This window comes from Gadus chalcogrammus, chromosome 1 (genome assembly GCF_026213295.1).
Source record: "Gadus chalcogrammus isolate NIFS_2021 chromosome 1, NIFS_Gcha_1.0, whole genome shotgun sequence".
Taxonomy (NCBI): domain Eukaryota; kingdom Metazoa; phylum Chordata; class Actinopteri; order Gadiformes; family Gadidae; genus Gadus; species Gadus chalcogrammus.
This window is the reverse complement of record NC_079412.1, coordinates 20402897-20420524: the sequence shown is the minus strand read 5'-3', so window position 1 is coordinate 20420524 and position 17628 is coordinate 20402897. Positions and strand designations below refer to the sequence as shown.

The window sequence follows — 17628 nt, the reverse complement described above, 5'->3', positions numbered from 1 at the left end:
CCCTCTCCTCATGGTCCTCATGACCCATCACCTCCCCCCGTGTGGGCGTGTCGCTGACGCTTAGCTCCGCCCCCTCAGGTGAAGAACAAGATGACCAAGGAGCAGTACATCAAGATGAACCGCGGCATCAACGACAGCAAGGACCTCCCCGAGGAGTACCTGTCCTCCATCTACGACGAGATCGCCGGCAAGAAGATCGCCCTAAAGGAGAGCAAGGAGCACACCATCACCCCTAAGAACAGCAAGCAGAGTGAGACCTCTCCCCTAACACACCCTATAGAACACAGTAGATCACCCCCATGAACAGCAGAGTGAGACCTCTCCCCTAACACACCCTATAGAACACAGTAGATCACCCCCAAGAACAGCAAGCAGAGTGAGACCTCTCCGCTAACACACCCTATAGAACACAGTAGATCAACCCCAAGAACAGCAAGCAGAGTGAGACCTCTCCCCTAACACACCCTATAGAACACAGTAGATCACCCCCAAGAACAGCAGAGTGAGACCTCTCCCCTAACACACCCTATAGAACACAGTAGATCACCCCCAAGAACAGCTAGCAGAGTGAGACCTCTCCCCTAACACACCCTATAGAACACAGTAGATCACCCCCAAGAACAGCAGAGTGAGACCTCTCCCCTAACACACCCTATAGAACACAGTAGATCACCCCCAAGAACAGCAAGCAGAGTGAGACCTCTCCCCTAACACACCCTATAGAACACAGTAGATCACCCCCCAAGAACAGCAAGCAGAGTGAGACCTCTCCCCTAACACACCCTATAGAACACAGTAGATCACCCCCCAAGAACAGCAAGCAGAGTGAGACCTCTCCCCTAACACACCCTATAGAACACAGTATATCACCCCTAAGAACAGCTAGCAGAGTGAGACCTCTCCCCTAACACACCCTATAGAACACAGTAGATCACCCCCAAGAACAGCAGAGTGAGACCTCTCCCCTAACACACCCTATAGAACACAGTAGATCAACCCGTGATGTATAGTAGTATATATGATACTGTACAGTGATGGTATAGTAGTATATATGATACTGTACAGTGATGGTATGGTAGTATATGATACAGTACAGTGATGTATAGTAGTATATATGATACTGTACAGTGATGTATAGTAGTATATATGATACAGTACAGTGATGGTATGGTAGTATATATGATACAGTACAGTGTTGGTATGGTAGTATGTATAACGCTGTATCTCTCTTTAAGACGTGGCCAGTGAGAAGCAGCGCCGGCTCCTCTACAACGTGGAGATGGAGCAGATGGCCAAGACGGCCAAGGCCCTGATGGAGGCCGTGAGCCACGCCCAGTCGCCCTTCTTCAGCGCCACGCACCTGGAGCACGTCAGGCCCATGTTCAAGGTAGGGCTCCCCCTACGGGCGGCAGCCACTACTGCAGGCACAGGCCCTGGATTAGGTCTCCTTAAATAGGATCAATCTTATCCATCAGGCGTTGATGAGTCATTAGTGACATCACAAGTGGGCGGGTCCACCCTGGTGTGGGCTCAGTAGATAATTTATTCATCATCATGTTTGATAAACACTGTGGGGTGGAGGCCTGATCGACCCATCACACCTCTGGGTGGCCACTCCCACTTTGTTGTGATGTCACTAATGGCTAATCATAACCCTGGGTTGTGAACCAGTTATTATTACCTGTAAATTATTATTTACAGGTAACTGGCATAAGCCAGAGCTCATGTGTGTGGAAGCTGGTTCAGTTAAGTGATAAGAACTACTGGGCTTTCCCCCTGAGGTCGGTGAGGAGCTCGCTGAGTGTGTGTGTGTGTGTGTGTGTGTGTGTGTGTGCGTGTGCACGCTGACAGCATGCAGAGAACGGGTGCAGACTTCACCCTGTCACCTCTGCGGTTATCTTGTACCTCCAGAAGCCCCCCCCCCCCCCCCTCTCTTCAAACCAGGGGGGTCTTAACCCCTGATTAGTGAAGCAGAATATCAAACAAAACGTGTGTGTGTGTAGCTGGCGTGGACGCCCCTGCTGGCCGCCTTCAGCGTGGGGCTGCAGGACTGTGACGACCCCGACGTGGCCACGCTGTGTCTGGAGGGGATCCGCTGCGCCATCCGGATCGCCTGCATCTTCAGCATGCAGGTCTGCCCCCACCAACACACACCCCCTCCAATGCTCTGCGTGTGTGTGTTACGTTGTTTATCACGGTGTGTGTGCCATGGCGTATATCACGGTGTGTGTGCCATGGCGTATATCAGGGTGTGTGTGTGTGTCATGGTGTATATCGTGGTATGTTTGTTATGGCATATATCATGTCATGGTATGTTTGTTATGGCATATATCATGTCATGGTGTTTGTTTGTGTGTGTGTTTGTCATGGTGTGTGTGTGTGTGTATCATGGTGCATATCATGTTGTGTGTGTGTGTGTCACGATGTATATCATGTTGTGTGTGTGTGTGTATCATGGTGCATATCATGGTTTGTGTGTGTGTCACGGTGTATATCATGTTGTGTGTGTGTGTGTGTCACGGTGTAAATCATGGTGTGTGTGTCACGATGTATATCATTGTGTGTGTGTGTGTCACGGTGTATATCATGGTGTGTGTGTGTGTGTGTGTGTGTGTATATCAAGGAGTGTGCGTGTGTATATCATTGTGTGTGTGTCACGGTGTATATCATGGTGTGTGTGTGTGTGTGTCACGGTGTATATCATGCGGTGTGTGTCACGGTGTATATCGTGTGTGTGTGTGTGTGTGTGTGTGTGTGTGTGTGTCACGGTGTATATCATGCTGTGTGTGTGTGTGTGTGTGTGTGTATATCATGGTGTGTGTGTGTCACGGTGTATATCATGGTGTGTGTGTGTATATCATGGTGTGTGTGTGTGTTGTAGCTGGAGCGTGACGCCTACGTCCAGGCCCTGGCCCGCTTCACCCTGCTGACGGCCAGCTCCAGCATCACGGAGATGAAGCAGAAGAACATCGACACCATCAAGACGCTCATCACCGTGGCCCACACCGACGGCAACTACCTGGGCAACTCCTGGCACGAGGTACCCCCCTAGTACCGGAGAAGTACCCCAATACTAACCACACTCCTGGAATGAGGTACCCCTCTAGAAGTACATCAATACTAACAAATACACCAGGGCAACTACCTGGCCCGAGGTACCCCCCTAGTACCGGAGAAGTACCCCAATACTAACAACACTCCTGGAATGAGGTACCCCTCTAGAAGTACATCAATACTAACAAATACACCAGGGCAACTACCTGGCCCGAGGTACCCCCCTAGTACTGGAGAAGTACCCAAATACTAACAAATACACCTGGAATGAGGTACCCCTATATTACTGGCAAAGTACACCTATACTAACAAATAGTACACAGCCGGCAACCGATAGTAACTCCTAGCAGGAAGTACTTAACACTAAAGGCCAGACTATACAAACAAAAGTCTACAGCACCACCGTAGCCCACAGAGGCCCTAGCCGGAAATCGACCCGGCAGCCCTAGCTCCAGCTCATGTGATCCCCTCTCTGGTCCAATCAGATCCTGCGCTGCATCAGCCAGCTGGAGCTGGCCCAGCTGATCGGGACGGGGGTGAAGACCCGCTACATCTCGGGGGTGGTCCGGGACCGCGAGGCCGGGCTGAAGGGCTTCCCCGCGGGCGGCGACGACTTCATGCCCATGGGCCTCGGTCAGTCGTATACCACTCTACAAACTATACTCTGTACAGCTATACTCTATACAGCTATACTCTATATGACTATACTCTATACAACTATACTCTATATGACTATACTCTATACAACTATACTCTATACAGCTATACTCTATACAACTATACTCTATACAGCTATACTCTATACAGCTATACTCTAGACAGCTATACTCTATACAGCTATACTCTATACAGCTATACTCTATACAGCTATACTCTATACAGCTATACTCTAGACAGCTATACTCTATACAGCTATACTCTATACAGCTATACTCTATACAGCTATACTCTATACAGCTATACTCTATACAGCTATACTCTATACAGCTATACTCTATACAGCTATACTCTATACAGCTATATTCTATACAGCTATACTCTATACAGCTATACTCTATACAACTATACTCTATATGACTATACTCTATACAGCTATACTCTAGACAACTATACTCTATACGACTATACTCTATATGACTATACTCTATACAGCTATACTCTATACTCTATACAAGCTATACTCTATACAACTATACTCTATGCAGCTATACTCTATACAACTATACTCTAGACAACTATACTCTATACAGCTATACTCTATACAGCTATACTCTATACTCTATACAGCTATACTCTATACAGCTATACTCGTTACAGCTATACTCTATACAGCTATACTTTATACAACTATACTCTAGACAACTATACTCTAGACGACTATACTCTAGACGACTATACTAGACGACTATACTCGTTACGACTATACTCTATATGACTATACTCTTTACAACTATACTCTATATGACTATACTCTATCTGACCATACTCTATATTACTATACTCTATATTACTATACTCCATATGACAATACTCCATATGACTATACTCCATATGACTATACTCTATATGACTACTCCATCTGACTATACTCTATAGAACTATACTCTATATGACTATACTCTATATGACTATACTCCATCTGACTATACTCTATAGAACTAAACTCTATACAACTATACTCTATAGAACTGTACTCTATATTACTATACTCTACTATAATTTATATAACTATACTCTTTATAACAATACTATACTCTACATAACTATACTCTATATTACCATACTATACATAACTATACTCTATATAACTATACTCTTTACTCTATAATAGACTACACTATATAACTATACTCTACATAACTACTCTATATAACCACCATACTACACATAACTATACTCTAAATAACTATACTCTTTACTCTATAATAGACTACACTATATAACTATACTCTACATAACTATACTCTATATAACAATACTATACATAACTATACTCTATATAACTATTCTCTTTACTCTATGATAGACTACACTATATAACTATACTCTATACTATATATAGACTTCTTGCCCTGGGGCTGCGTCAGCTGCATCCAACCCACTCATCACACATTACTACATTAAAACACCACAGTGTACACTAGTGTTCTCTTCATAAGTATACTATATTCAACACACTTAAACCACAGTGTACCAGCTGTGGTGGGCTGTGTTCTGGGTTCTGACTGTGCTCCCCTCTCCACAGGAGGCCTGGTGGGGGGGCAGGACCGGCGGCAGATGGCCCACCTCCAGGAGTCTGTGGGAGAGACCAGCTCCCAGAGTGTGGTGGTGGCCGTGGACCGGTGAGGATCACTTCACCGCACTGGTTCTTATCGTTGAGTCTTCACTGCACTGGTTCTTATCCTAGTGTCTTCACTGGTTCTTATCGTTGAGTCTTCACTGCACTGGTTCTTATCGTAGTGTCTTCACTGGTTCTTATCCTAGTGTCTTCACTGGTTCTTATCGTAGTGCCTTCACTCTGCTTCACGGCACTGGTTCTTATATCGTAGAGTCTCTACATGTGCGTCACTGCACTGGTTCTATTCAGACTATTTGAGTAAAATCCTTCTGTTTAATCTGCAGAATCTTCACTGGGTCCACCAGACTAGATGGAAACGCAATCGGTGAGCGTCCTATTTGCATTTGATCTCAACAATTATTGTATTGTCTAGACATTTGGAAGTGTATTGGAATGTATACGTTTGTCTGAAATGTGCGATACTAATAAAGTTGTCCGACGGTGTGCCCCCCCTCCCCAGTTGACTTTGTGCGCTGGCTGTGCGCCGTGTCCATGGACGAGCTGGCCTCCACCCACCAGCCGCGCATGTTCAGCCTGCAGAAGATCGTGGAGATCTCCTACTACAACATGAACCGCATCCGCCTGCAGTGGTCCCGCATCTGGCAGGTCGTCGGAGACCACTTCAACAAGGTCCGTAGTATGCTGAGGACGAGCTTAGACGGTTAGAACGGTCCAAACCCTGGTGCGGACCTGATGTAGACCAATCCAGAACTGGTACAGACCGGTCCAGACCTGGTATAGACTGGTTCAGGCCGGTCCAGTCCTGGTATAGACTGGTTCAGGCCGGTCCAGACCTGGTATAGACTGGTTCAGGCCGGTCCAGACCTGGTATAGACTGGTTCAGGCCGGTCCAGACCTGGTATAGACTGGTTCAGGCCGGTCCAGACCTGGTATAGACTGGTTCAGAACTGGTACAGGCCGGTCCAGACCTGGTATAGACTGGTTCAGGCCGGTCCAGACCTGGTATAGACTGGTTCAGACCGGTCCAGACCTGGTATAGACTGGTTCAGGCCGGTCCAGACCTGGTATAGACTGGTTCAGGCCGGTCCAGACCTGGTATAGACTGGTTCAGGCCGGTCCAGACCTGGTATAGACTGGTTCTGGCCGGTCCAGACCTGGTATACAGTAAACTGGTCCAGACCTGGTATAGACACTTACAGGCTGGTACCAACCTAGTATAGACCAGTCCAGACTGTTCCTGGCCGGTACAGACCGGTCCATAACCCGGACCCTCTAGTGAGCCTGGCCCCCCTAACCCTGCGTCCCCCGTCCCCCCCTCTGACCCTTGGTCCCGCCCCTCCAGGTGGGCTGCAGTCCCAACGAGGACGTGGCCATCTTCGCGGTGGACTCCCTGCGGCAGCTGTCCATGAAGTTCCTGGAGAAGGGCGAGCTGGCCAACTTCCGCTTCCAGAAGGACTTCCTGCGGCCCTTCGAGCACATCATGAAGAAGAACCGCTCGCCCACCATCCGGGACATGGTGATCCGCTGCGTGGCCCAGATGGTCAACTCGCAGGCCGCCAACATCCGCTCGGGCTGGAAGAACATCTTCTCGGTGTTCCACCAGGCGGCGGGCGACCACGAGGAGTCCATCGTGGAGCTGGCCTTCCAGACCACCGGACACATCGTCAGTGAGTACCGGGCGCCCCGTCGGTCCCTCGCTCTCCCCCCTGAGAACGATGCTGGGTTTTGATCACGGGAAATATATGGAGCCCAAAGGTTGAATCTGAAATTCCTCCATCATCTACTGTACTCATCCTTCCTCCTCCTCTTCTTTCTCCTCTCTTCCTACCCTCTCCCTGCTCTTTTATTCTCTCCCCCCTCCCTCCTCCTCTCTCCCCTCCCTCTTTTCTCCCCTCCCTCCTCCTCTTCTTTCTCTTCTCCCTCTTTTTCTCCCCTCCCTCCTACTCTACTTTCTCCCCTCCCCTCCTTCTCTACTTTCTCCCCTCTCCTCCTCTTTCTCCTCTCCCCTCCCTCTTTTCTCCCTCCCATTCTTCTTCTCCTCCCCTCCTCTTCTCCTCCTCCTCCTCCGCCTCTCTGCTCCCCCTCCTCTTCTCCCTCCTCCTCCTCTTCCTCTTCCTCTTCCTCTTCCTCCCCCTCCTCCTCCTCTTCCTCTTCCTCTTCCTCCTCCTCCTCCTCCAGTGAACACCTTCCAGCAGCACTTTGCGGCCGCCATCGACTCCTTCCAGGACGCGGTGAAGTGTCTGTCTGAGTTCGTCTGCAACGCCGCCTTCCCTGACACCTGCATGGAGGCCATCAGGCTCATACGCCACTGCGCCAAATACGTCTCGGAGCGGCCGCAGGTACGACCCCCGCGCTCACACTAGGGCTGGGCGATGAATCGAATTTTGATCTCGATTTCGATTTTAGCGTCAAACTGTCACAAAATTAACCTAATCAAGTTTTCTTTTTTTTGGGGAGCTGGTACATATCTGTACATTATTTTAGATTTGAACATTTTCTTTTGGTCCATTTTTTTAAGGCGAAATTTCAAAGTTCTCAGTTATAAAGTGTTTTAGAGAGAGACATGCTGAATGAATACATCACGTTTTCCAACTCAAAAAATAATCGTTTGAATAATCGTGATTTCAATATTGACCAAAATAATCGTGATTATGATTTTTTCCATAATCGAGCAGCCCTAGCTCACACTGCCCAAGGGCAGGGCAGGCTTCTGAACCGTGCTCCCCTTCAATAATTTATGGGTTTCCATCCAATAATACCTGTGTGTGTTTGCAGGCCCTCAGGGAGTACACCAGTGATGACATGAACGTCGCCCCCGGCGACCGCGTGTGGGTGCGGGGGTGGTTCCCCATCCTGTTTGAGCTGTCCTGCATCATCAACCGCTGCAAGCTGGACGTCCGGACCAGGTGGGCACACGGGCTCAGCAGGGGGTCCTCTGGTCTCCAGCTCTCCTGACTTTAATTACAGACTTTACTTATGAACTTTAATGACAGACTTTACTCACAAACTTTTCTCACAACCGTGGCATACAAACCTTACTCACAAACTTTACATACAAAAAAGTCCCACAAACTTTACTCACAATTGTATGACCTTTAGTTACAAATTTTACCTACAAACCTAACTTACAAATTTACTAATGAACTTTAGTTACAAAATTTACTCACAAACTTGACATACAAACCTTTCTCACAAACTTTACTTGGAAACTTTACTTGCTAACTCTATTTTGGACCATGATTTCCGAAACTTTAAAACTTGAGAACTGAACCCGGTGCTCTGCTTTCCCTCAGGGGCCTGACGGTGATGTTCGAGATCATGAAGAGCTACGGCCACACCTTCGAGAAGCACTGGTGGCACGACCTCTTCCGCATCGTCTTCAGGATCTTCGACAACATGAAGCTCCCCGAGCAGCAGACAGAGGTCAGGGGTCAAACCCCGCGCCGCCGCGGCGCGTCACGCTGTCACTCGGTGTAAACGACGGGCGGTGTTTGACGGACGGCCGTGTGTTTGTGCGTGTGTAGAAAACGGAGTGGATGACGACCACGTGTAACCACGCGCTGTACGCCATCTGCGACGTGTTCACGCACTTCTACGAGCCGCTCAGCGAGGTGCTGCTGGCCGACATCTTCAAGCAGCTGCAGTGGTGTGTCCGGCAAGGTGAGGACGCGCTTATCATTATGTATGCAGTGGATTGTTTCCTATGCCTTCGGGGGCGCCCTACGGCACCTGTTAAGTGTCACATTGTTCTCCCCCGAGTAAATCAAAGTTAATTGGATAGCAACGTCTCAACCTGCGTTCTTGTGTCTCTCCATTCCTAGAAGTTATCCTTATATTATAATAAGAACATAATACTCATGATGATCATAATACATCGCGTCCAGTTCAACAGCAAGCTAGTTTATATTCTGCAAAGGGGGGGGGGGTCACTGTAGCTCAGGAGGTAGAGCGGGTTTGATCCGCTGGGAGGTTCCCTGGCTCCTCCCAGCTGAGAGTCCCTGGGGTTGACTCCGCCGTCGGTGTGTGAACGTGCAAAAGGAATGGTTGCAAGTTGCTTTGGATAAAAAAGCTTCGGCAAAATCCCCTGAATGTAAACGCTCCATCTTTGTTTATTTCTTTCGTCACATTTCTCCTACGTCTCTGTTTAACTCTTGCTCCCTCTTCTACTCGGACTCTTTCTCTTGCCCTCTCTCGCTCTCCCCCCCTCACCCCCCCCCCCCCCCCCTCAGAGAACGAACAGCTGGCTCGCTCGGGGACCAACTGCCTGGAGAACCTGGTGATCGTGAACGGGGAGAAGTTCAGCCCTGACGTCTGGGACCTGACCTGCTCCTGCATGCTGGACATCTTCCAGACCACCAGCCCCCACGCGTATGTACCCCCCCCCCCCCCCCCCCCCCGAACCCCCGCAGACAGCCCAGCGTCGGGTCGGAGGAGTGTACCGTCAACTCTTTCTTTTTTTTTCCCCCCCGTCATCAGTTTGTTGACATGGCGACCGGCCGGACAGGAGGAGGAGTACGGAGACGCCAAGCACTCGGTGAGAGAGGAAACGTGTGTGACCGACAGGACGTGTGGTTCAGCAGCAGAATGACAACTGCGTCATCTGTGTGTGGTTTAGTGTGTGTGTGTGTGTGTGTGTGTGTGTGTGTGGTTAAGCAGCTATGTGTGTGTGTGTGTGGTTAAGCAGCTATGTGTGTGTGTGTGTGGTTAAGCAGCTGTGTGTGTTTGTGTGGTTTAGCAGCTGTGTGTGTGTGTGTGTGTGTGGGGTTCAGCAGCAGAATTACACCTGTATCTTTGTGTGTGTGGGTGCGTGGTTAAGCAGCTGTGAGTGTGTGTGTGTGTGTGTGTTTCAGCAGAAGGACATTGTATTTGTGTGTGTGTGTGTGTGTGCGTGTGTGCGTGTGTGGCCCAGCAGAAGAATGCCGTGTTTGTTGTTCAGCAGCTCTGTGTGTGTGCGTGTTGTTCATCAGAAGAATGACGTGTGTATGTGTTTCAGCAGAAGCATGACACTTGTATCTCGTGTGTGTGTGTGTGTCTCCAGGAGGTGGACTTTGACAGCCAGTCCCAGTGCAGCTATGACAGAGCTCTGTCAGAGAGGGCTCACAGCCAGATGTCCAGCGAGGACACCTGGAAGGGAAAGTCCAACACGCGTAAGCCCTCACCTGTTGTCCTGTACACTCACCTTTACACTCACCTGTAGACCCACCTGTAGTCGTGTAGTTGATGGCTGGTTCTCCTGTTGCATATGTGCACATTGATGGCTCAATGTGCACATTTATGACTCAATGGTGTGCAGCCCCATCAAGCCCCAGAGTCTAATCGATCTGACTTGGGTGAGGCTGTTTAGACTAGCCATCATCCACACACACTGTATATATGTGTATATTAAATAAATAAATGAGTGCTGTCAGTTAAACGCGTTATTAACGGCGTTAACGCAAACCAATTGCGTTCATTTTATTTTTTATTTTTTTCTTTGCCTCAAAACAAAGAAGCAGTAACCTGAGTGCTATGTTCAAGGCAGTATGTTTGTATGTTCATCGTTTAATTGCACTATAAGCTTTTTTTTTTGTATTTTCCTGTTTTGATCAGTATATGCCAATGTTATCAATAAAAAAACATTTGCACAAGGCAAGCCGATGTACTTCTCCATGTTGATAGAGCATTAAAATTAGAACAATTAATGGGACAAAGAAATCAAGGGATATTTAGCATAGAAAAAAGATTTGCGATTAATCACGATTACTCATGATTAATCGTGAGTTAACTAGGACATTAATGCGATTAATCGCGATAAAATATTTGAATCGCTTGACAGCACTAAAATAAATATCATTTTGTGTGAGTGTGCAGGAGTGAGCGACCAGAAGCTGTTTGCGGGTCTGCTCATCCGTTGCGTGGTGCAGCTGGAGCTCATCCAGACCATCGACAATATCGTGTTCTACCCGACGACCAGCAAGAAGGAGGACGCCCAGAACATGGCCGCCGCCCAGGTCAGCGCTGCGTCTGATTGGTCCGTCCCTCAGCCCCGTTCCGCGGCTCTGAGTGCGCTGACGTGTCCTGTTGTGTCTTGTTAATTTCCTTCAAGGCGTGAACCCTTGACCAAACGCTTTCCAATTAAAAAATGGAGAAAAGTAACCGTATTAAGTAGTAAAAATGTAAGTGGAAGAAGAAAGAAGAAAACCTAAAATACAGTACCATACTACTATAAATGTAAAGTACTATAAATATACAGTACTATACTGCTGTAATGTACAATACTGTACTATACTAATTCGGAAATTGTACTTAATGTAAGTCACTCAGGATAGAAGCGTCTAATAAATGCCCTGAATATAAATGCACCATATAACGATTTACAAAACTTATTTTGTATTTAACATATTTTACAGAGTATTTGAAATTACTCCACGTCTCTTAATTCAGCGAGACTAGGACTGTAAAGTACTGTGTGTCAAAAGACCCCACCCTAAAGATGATGTCGTTGTCGCCCCCCCCCCCCCCCCCCCCCCCCCCCCCCCGACCAGAGAGACACCCTGGAGGCCTGTGAGGGGGCGGGGCCTGAGGGGGCGGAGTCTGAGCAGGGCATGTACGCCGCCCTGACCTCGCAGCACCTCTTCAAGCTGCTGGACTGCCTGCTGGAGTCCCACACCTTCGCCAAGGACTTCAACTCCAACAACGAGCAGAGGACGGCACTCTGGAGGGCCGGTCAGTGTTCACAAGACCCCCGGGACCGCTCTCTCTACTGTCTCTCTACCATGTGTCTCTCTCTCTCTCTCTCTCTACCGTCTGTCTCTCTACCATGTGTCTCTCTCTCTCTCTCTCTCTACCATGTGTCTCTCTCTCTCTCTACCATGTGTCTCTCTCTCTCTCTCTCTCTCTACCGTGTGTCTCTCTACTATCTGTCTCTCTCTCTATCTCTAGTGTCTCTCTCTTTCTCTACCGTCTCTTTCTCTACCCTCTCTCTACCGTCGCTCTACCATCTGTCTTTCTCTCTCTCTCTCTCTCTCTACCGTCTCTCTCCCTTCTCTCTCTACCATCTGTCTCTCTGCCTCTCTCTCTACTGCTCTCTCTCTCTCTACCGCCTGTCTCTCTCTCTTTACCGTCTCCTTCTCTACCGTCTCTCTCTACCGTCTGTCTCTCTCTCTTTCTCTACCGTCTGTCTCTACCGTCTGTCTCTCTGCCATCCCTCTCTCCCTCTACCTCTCTCTGCCTCTGTCTCTCTAACTCTGTCTCTCTAACTCTGTCTACCGTCTCTTTCTATCATCTGTCTCTCTCTTTCTCTACCGTCTCTATACCATCTCTCTCTACCGTCTTTCTCCACCCCTCTACCTCTTTCTGTCTCTCTCCAGCTCAGTCTCTCTACCTCACCTGTCTCTCCCGCCGGTGTCCCCGCAGGCTTCAAGGGGAAGTCCAAGCCCAACCTGCTGAAGCAGGAGACCAGCAGCTTGGCCTGCAGCCTGAGGATCCTCTTCAGGATGTACTCGGACCCCCAGCTAACCCCCTCCTGGCCCCACATCCAGACGCGCCTGCTGCTGTGAGCCCCCCGCCCTCTCTGTGTGTGTGTGTGTGTGTGTGTGTGTGTGTGTGTGTGTGTGTGTGTGTGTGTGTGTGTGTGTGTGTGTGTGTGTGTGTGTGTGTGTGTGTGTGTGTGTGTGTGTGTGTGTGTGTGTGTGTGTGTGTGTGTAATGTGTGAAGAGATTGTGTTGATAATGTGTGAAGAGATTGTGTTGATAATGTGTGAAGAGATTGTATTGATAATGTGTGTGTGGAGAGTGTATTGATAATGTGTGTGTGGAGAGTGTGTATTGATAATGTGTGTGTGGAGAGTGTATTGATAATGTGTGTGTGGAGAGTGTGTATTGATAATGCGTGTGTGGAGTGTGTATTGATAATGTGTGTGTGGAGAGTGTGTATTGATAATGTGTGTGTGGAGTGTGTATTGATAATGTGTGTGTGGAGAGTGTGTATTGATAATGTGTGTGTGGAGAGTGTGTATTGATAATGCGTGTGTGGAGAGTGTGTATTGATAATGCGTGTGTCAAGAATGTGTATTGATAATTTGTGTGTCAAGAATGTGTATTGATAATGTGTGTCTGTGTGTAGAGAGTGTGTATTGATAATATATGTCTGTGTGTAGAGAGTGTGTATTGATAATATATGTGTATGTGGAGAGTGTTTATTGCTAATGTGTGTGGAAGGTGTGTATTGATAATGTGTGTATGGACAGAGTGAATTGATAATGTGTGTGTGTGTGTATGGAGTGTGTATTCACAGTGTGTGTTTTGTGCGTCAGTGTGTGTGGCGAGGCCCTGTCCTACTTCATCAGCCTGACGTCGGAGAGCCACAGAGAGGCCTGGACCAGCCTGCTGATGCTGCTACTGACCAGGACTCTGAGGCTACCGGACAACAAGGTGCACAGAGAGACACACACACACACACACACACACACACACACACACACACACACACACACACACACACACACACACACACACACACACACACACACACACACACACACACACACACACACACACACACACACACACACACACACACACACACACAGACACACAGACAGAGACACAGACACACACACAGAGACACATTTACCTAACCTAAAGGCCGACCTCTCTACCTACCATCCTACCGATAACACACACCTACGAGACGCTGACCTTTGGTAAAGGTCGCGTGGGCGTCATGACGATCACTTACTCTGACGGGGCTTTTACACGATATAACAAGATGTGTAGGTAGTGCTAGTTCACAGACTAGGTAGTGCTAGTTAACAGACGGTAGGCCTTGTGCTAGTTAACAGACTATGTAGGCCTAGCGCTAGTTAAGAGCATAGGTAGTTCTAGTACTATTCAACAGCATAGGTAGGCCTATTGTTTGAACAGCAGCTGTGTGTGTCTGTGTGTCCGTCTCTGTGTGTGTCTCCGTGTTTGTGTGTGTCCGTCTCTGTGTGTGTCTCCGTGTTTGTGTGTGTCCGTCTCTGTGTGTCCGTCTGTGTGTGTGTCCGTCTCTGTGTGTGTGTCCGTCTCTGTGTCCGTCTCTGTGTGTCCGTCTCTGTGTGTGTCTCCGTCCGTGTCTCCCTCCCTCCGTGTCTCCCTCCCTCCGTGTCTCCCTCCCTCCGTGTCTCCCTCCGTCCGTGTCTCCCTCCCTCCGTGTCTCCCTCCCTCCGTGTCTCCGTCCCTCCGTGTCTCAGTTCCAGCCCCACGCGTGCTGCTACTACCCCCAGCTGTGTGACATGATGCAGTTCGACCTGATCCCCGAGCTGAGGGCCGTGCTGCGCCGCTTCTTCCTGCGCATCGGCTCCGTCTTCCACATCTCGGCACCCGAGGCCCGGGCCCTCACCCCCCCCACCCCCCCCTCCTAGGACCCCCCCTCCCCCAAACCCCGCCTGCTAGGGGACGGACCCCGGCCTGATGGGGGGGGCCCCCGGAGACTCTGAGAGAGGCGGAGGAGGGCCTCCGTTAGGACACAGAGGAGGAGTGGTTAAATCACCCCTCCCACCCTCTCTCCCTCTCTTTCTCCCTCTCTCTCTCTCTCTCCCTCTCCTTCTGTTACCCCACCCGTGCCGGACTGTGACGGATGCAGGTGGAGAAGAGACTGTAGCTGTTCTACTCTGATCAGAACTCTTTGAAGTGCAATGTTTGCCTCACCCTCGCTCTCCCTTTCCCTCCCTCCCCCTCTCTCCCTACCTCCCTCTCTCCGTCTTCCCTTCCTCTCGCCCCCTTTCCCTCCATCGTCCCTCTCTCCCTCCCTCTCTCCCTCCCTCCCTCCCTCCCTCCCTCTCTCTCTGTTCCTCCCTCTCTCCCCTGCCTCCTATGGGAGAAGTGTTAAGTGATTGATTGTTTTGGGTCTGAGGTTCTGATGCTTTGCGTGGACCAGGACCTGTGTCTCAATGGGGGGGGGGGGATGAGGGGTTCACTGTGACCACATCACAACCCCCGCCAACCATCATCTCTAAAAGAACTTGATACTAAATCCTAATTTATTGATATTCCAAACTGTGGGTTTGATTTTGGGTCTGGGTTTCGTTTTTTGTTTGGTTAGTTTAGCCTGACTTGGTTTGACTTGGTGTGTTGTTGTGTGTGTGACCAAAACAAAGAGATGTTTCTGTGTCTTCAGGGTGGGTGACGCGTGTCGGGTGAATGCCGTGTTCTGGTGACCTCCTGTGTAGACATCTTGACACTACTGTGATCGAACTACCAATCAAACGCCTCAGTTGCTCTGGTCCTCTCCGCTCCTTTCTGCTCCTCACCGCTCCTTTCTGCTCCTCTCCCCTTGGGTTCTGTTGGTTAGTTTACCCTAAGGCGCGGGGGGTTTGGCGTGGTACTTGGTAATATTATGGGGTGTATCAGGAGGCCTTGGGGGACGACCAGCTGTTACCGTGGCAACCCGACGGAGGGTCTCGCCTCACCCAGCACCGCTTGGTTTCCTTGACGCGCACGCACGCACGCACGCGCGCGCACACACACACACACACACACACACACACACACACACACACACACACACACACACACACACACACACACACACACACACACACACACACACACACACACACACTAGTGCCAGCTCATAATACAAGCCGCCATGCAGAAGATTTTACGTATTTATTTTTTCGTCAAGTTTCGCTTTTATCCGTTCGGATCTTTCCGCTGACGTCTCGTTCTTTTGTCACGTTCCCGTATGATTCCGGATCCAATCGCCGCAGCGCTCCTGCTAATGTATCGCGCCCCCCCCCCCCCCCCCCCCCTCCTCATGACCACGGGTCATCAGGCCTGGGCCCGCAATGCCTTAATGATGTCCGGGAGGGGGTCCGACGCAACGGGCCCCACCCACCGGAACACAGGGAGGTGCCGCGGCCTGGCCTCCATCCCCTTTTCCATTTTCTACGCCTGGTTTACACATCTGCGAGTCCCGTCTCTGTTCGCGCCAAATGACGCGCCATTTCTGTCTGATTCCGATGATTGTCCAAACGTCCCGTCCGTCGACCAAACCGTGGGGAAGCCCTCATCTTAAGCTTTTGGAGTTGATGCTGGTCTTTTTTTTATATATATATATATATAATTATTTAAAGTGCATATATCGTTTCTTTTTTTCTGAAGCATTCCTCCCCTCGGCTCTGGATGTGTACTTTTCTTCCCTGATGTTCGGGAATATATAAATATATATAAATACCGCATATGAAGAAACTGTACAATTTCCTGTAAAATACATAGAAATGAAAAAGTGCTATACTGTTATATACATAATATTGTGATGTAATCTTGAGAGCCTTTGGTGAAATAATCAATAAACCCTGACTTCTGATCGAGTTAACAGCTGTCAGTGTTCATGTATGGTATGAAAGTATGGCTTGATTCACCTGTTCAGAGTTCACCCAGTTGGCATAGCCTCCCCACTTAAAACACACACACACACCGCTGTTTTGCAATTATTGTATGTTATATGTCTTGGCACGTAATGTACATACTCATTGTATGTTGATCGTCCTTGCACTTAAAAATAGTACTTGGCATTTTGCGGCGTCTTTTCCTATCTTTGTTGTATACAGGGAATGGGTTAACCTAGCGGTTGTTAGTTGTTGTTTGGCACTTGGTTCTATGAACATCCTTACTGTACTGACTGCGACATATTTTTTATTTTGAGCCTGACAAATTTACAATTTGAGTAGTAGGTCGCTCAATTTAAATTAATTGTATTTGTGGGACAAATGTTGCGTCTGTACTTCCATCAGCGGCCGCAGCGCGGCGCTGTTCGGCAGCTCGCCCTCGGTGCGGAATAGGGTTTTGGGGTAACAAAGGTTGCCCTTGGAGATCCGTGACATCCTTTGTTTCGGGAAGTCTGGATGTCAGCCTTGCATGCTGGGTAGTCCCATTATGGACGTCTATTGAAAATATTTATTTTTAAAAAAAAAAGCCATTGAAGAAGCAGGTGTCTGAACAGGGGAGATGAGACTTGTTCACTGGAATCCGGCCTCACTTATTGAAAAAGATATTTAAAAGATGATGAAAAATGTCATTATTTTGACCTGAGCTATGGTTAGAATTAAAAAAAATTAAACCAATCTAAACCCAACAAAATGTGACTGGTGAGGGCAAATGTAAAAGACGCAAACAAACCACATGCATGCTTTGTGTGTGTGAAAGGCAGCCATGCCAAAGGTTCAAAGATGTTTTACAATCATTAGCCAATTATCCTTTTTAGACACTTTGTATCCACACTCCAGATACATCATCAATGAGCAGTCAAAGCTT

The 17628-nt window shown here is 48.7% G+C and overlaps 1 protein-coding gene across 1 annotated transcript in view; it reads left to right on the top strand.

Annotated features, from left to right (window-relative positions):
- The window catches only part of arfgef2 (ADP-ribosylation factor guanine nucleotide-exchange factor 2 (brefeldin A-inhibited)), a gene marked incomplete at its 3' end in the record, with an annotated part of 36145 nt that extends 21428 nt beyond the window's left edge, over window positions 1–14717 (top strand). Inside the window, exons 18-38 of the mRNA XM_056595088.1 lie at window positions 79–250; window positions 1236–1387; window positions 2004–2132; window positions 2882–3040; window positions 3540–3687; window positions 5300–5396; window positions 5677–5717; window positions 5853–6022; window positions 6696–7020; window positions 7532–7692; window positions 8129–8259; window positions 8647–8776; window positions 8878–9013; window positions 9583–9721; window positions 9830–9887; window positions 10392–10500; window positions 11204–11343; window positions 11878–12058; window positions 12749–12887; window positions 13647–13764; window positions 14565–14717. Coding sequence (XP_056451063.1) covers window positions 79–250; window positions 1236–1387; window positions 2004–2132; window positions 2882–3040; window positions 3540–3687; window positions 5300–5396; window positions 5677–5717; window positions 5853–6022; window positions 6696–7020; window positions 7532–7692; window positions 8129–8259; window positions 8647–8776; window positions 8878–9013; window positions 9583–9721; window positions 9830–9887; window positions 10392–10500; window positions 11204–11343; window positions 11878–12058; window positions 12749–12887; window positions 13647–13764; window positions 14565–14717 — 2988 coding nt within the window. The remainder of the gene's footprint in view (window positions 1–78; window positions 251–1235; window positions 1388–2003; window positions 2133–2881; window positions 3041–3539; window positions 3688–5299; window positions 5397–5676; window positions 5718–5852; window positions 6023–6695; window positions 7021–7531; window positions 7693–8128; window positions 8260–8646; window positions 8777–8877; window positions 9014–9582; window positions 9722–9829; window positions 9888–10391; window positions 10501–11203; window positions 11344–11877; window positions 12059–12748; window positions 12888–13646; window positions 13765–14564) is intronic.
- Window positions 14718–17628: the final 2911 nt, after the last annotated feature.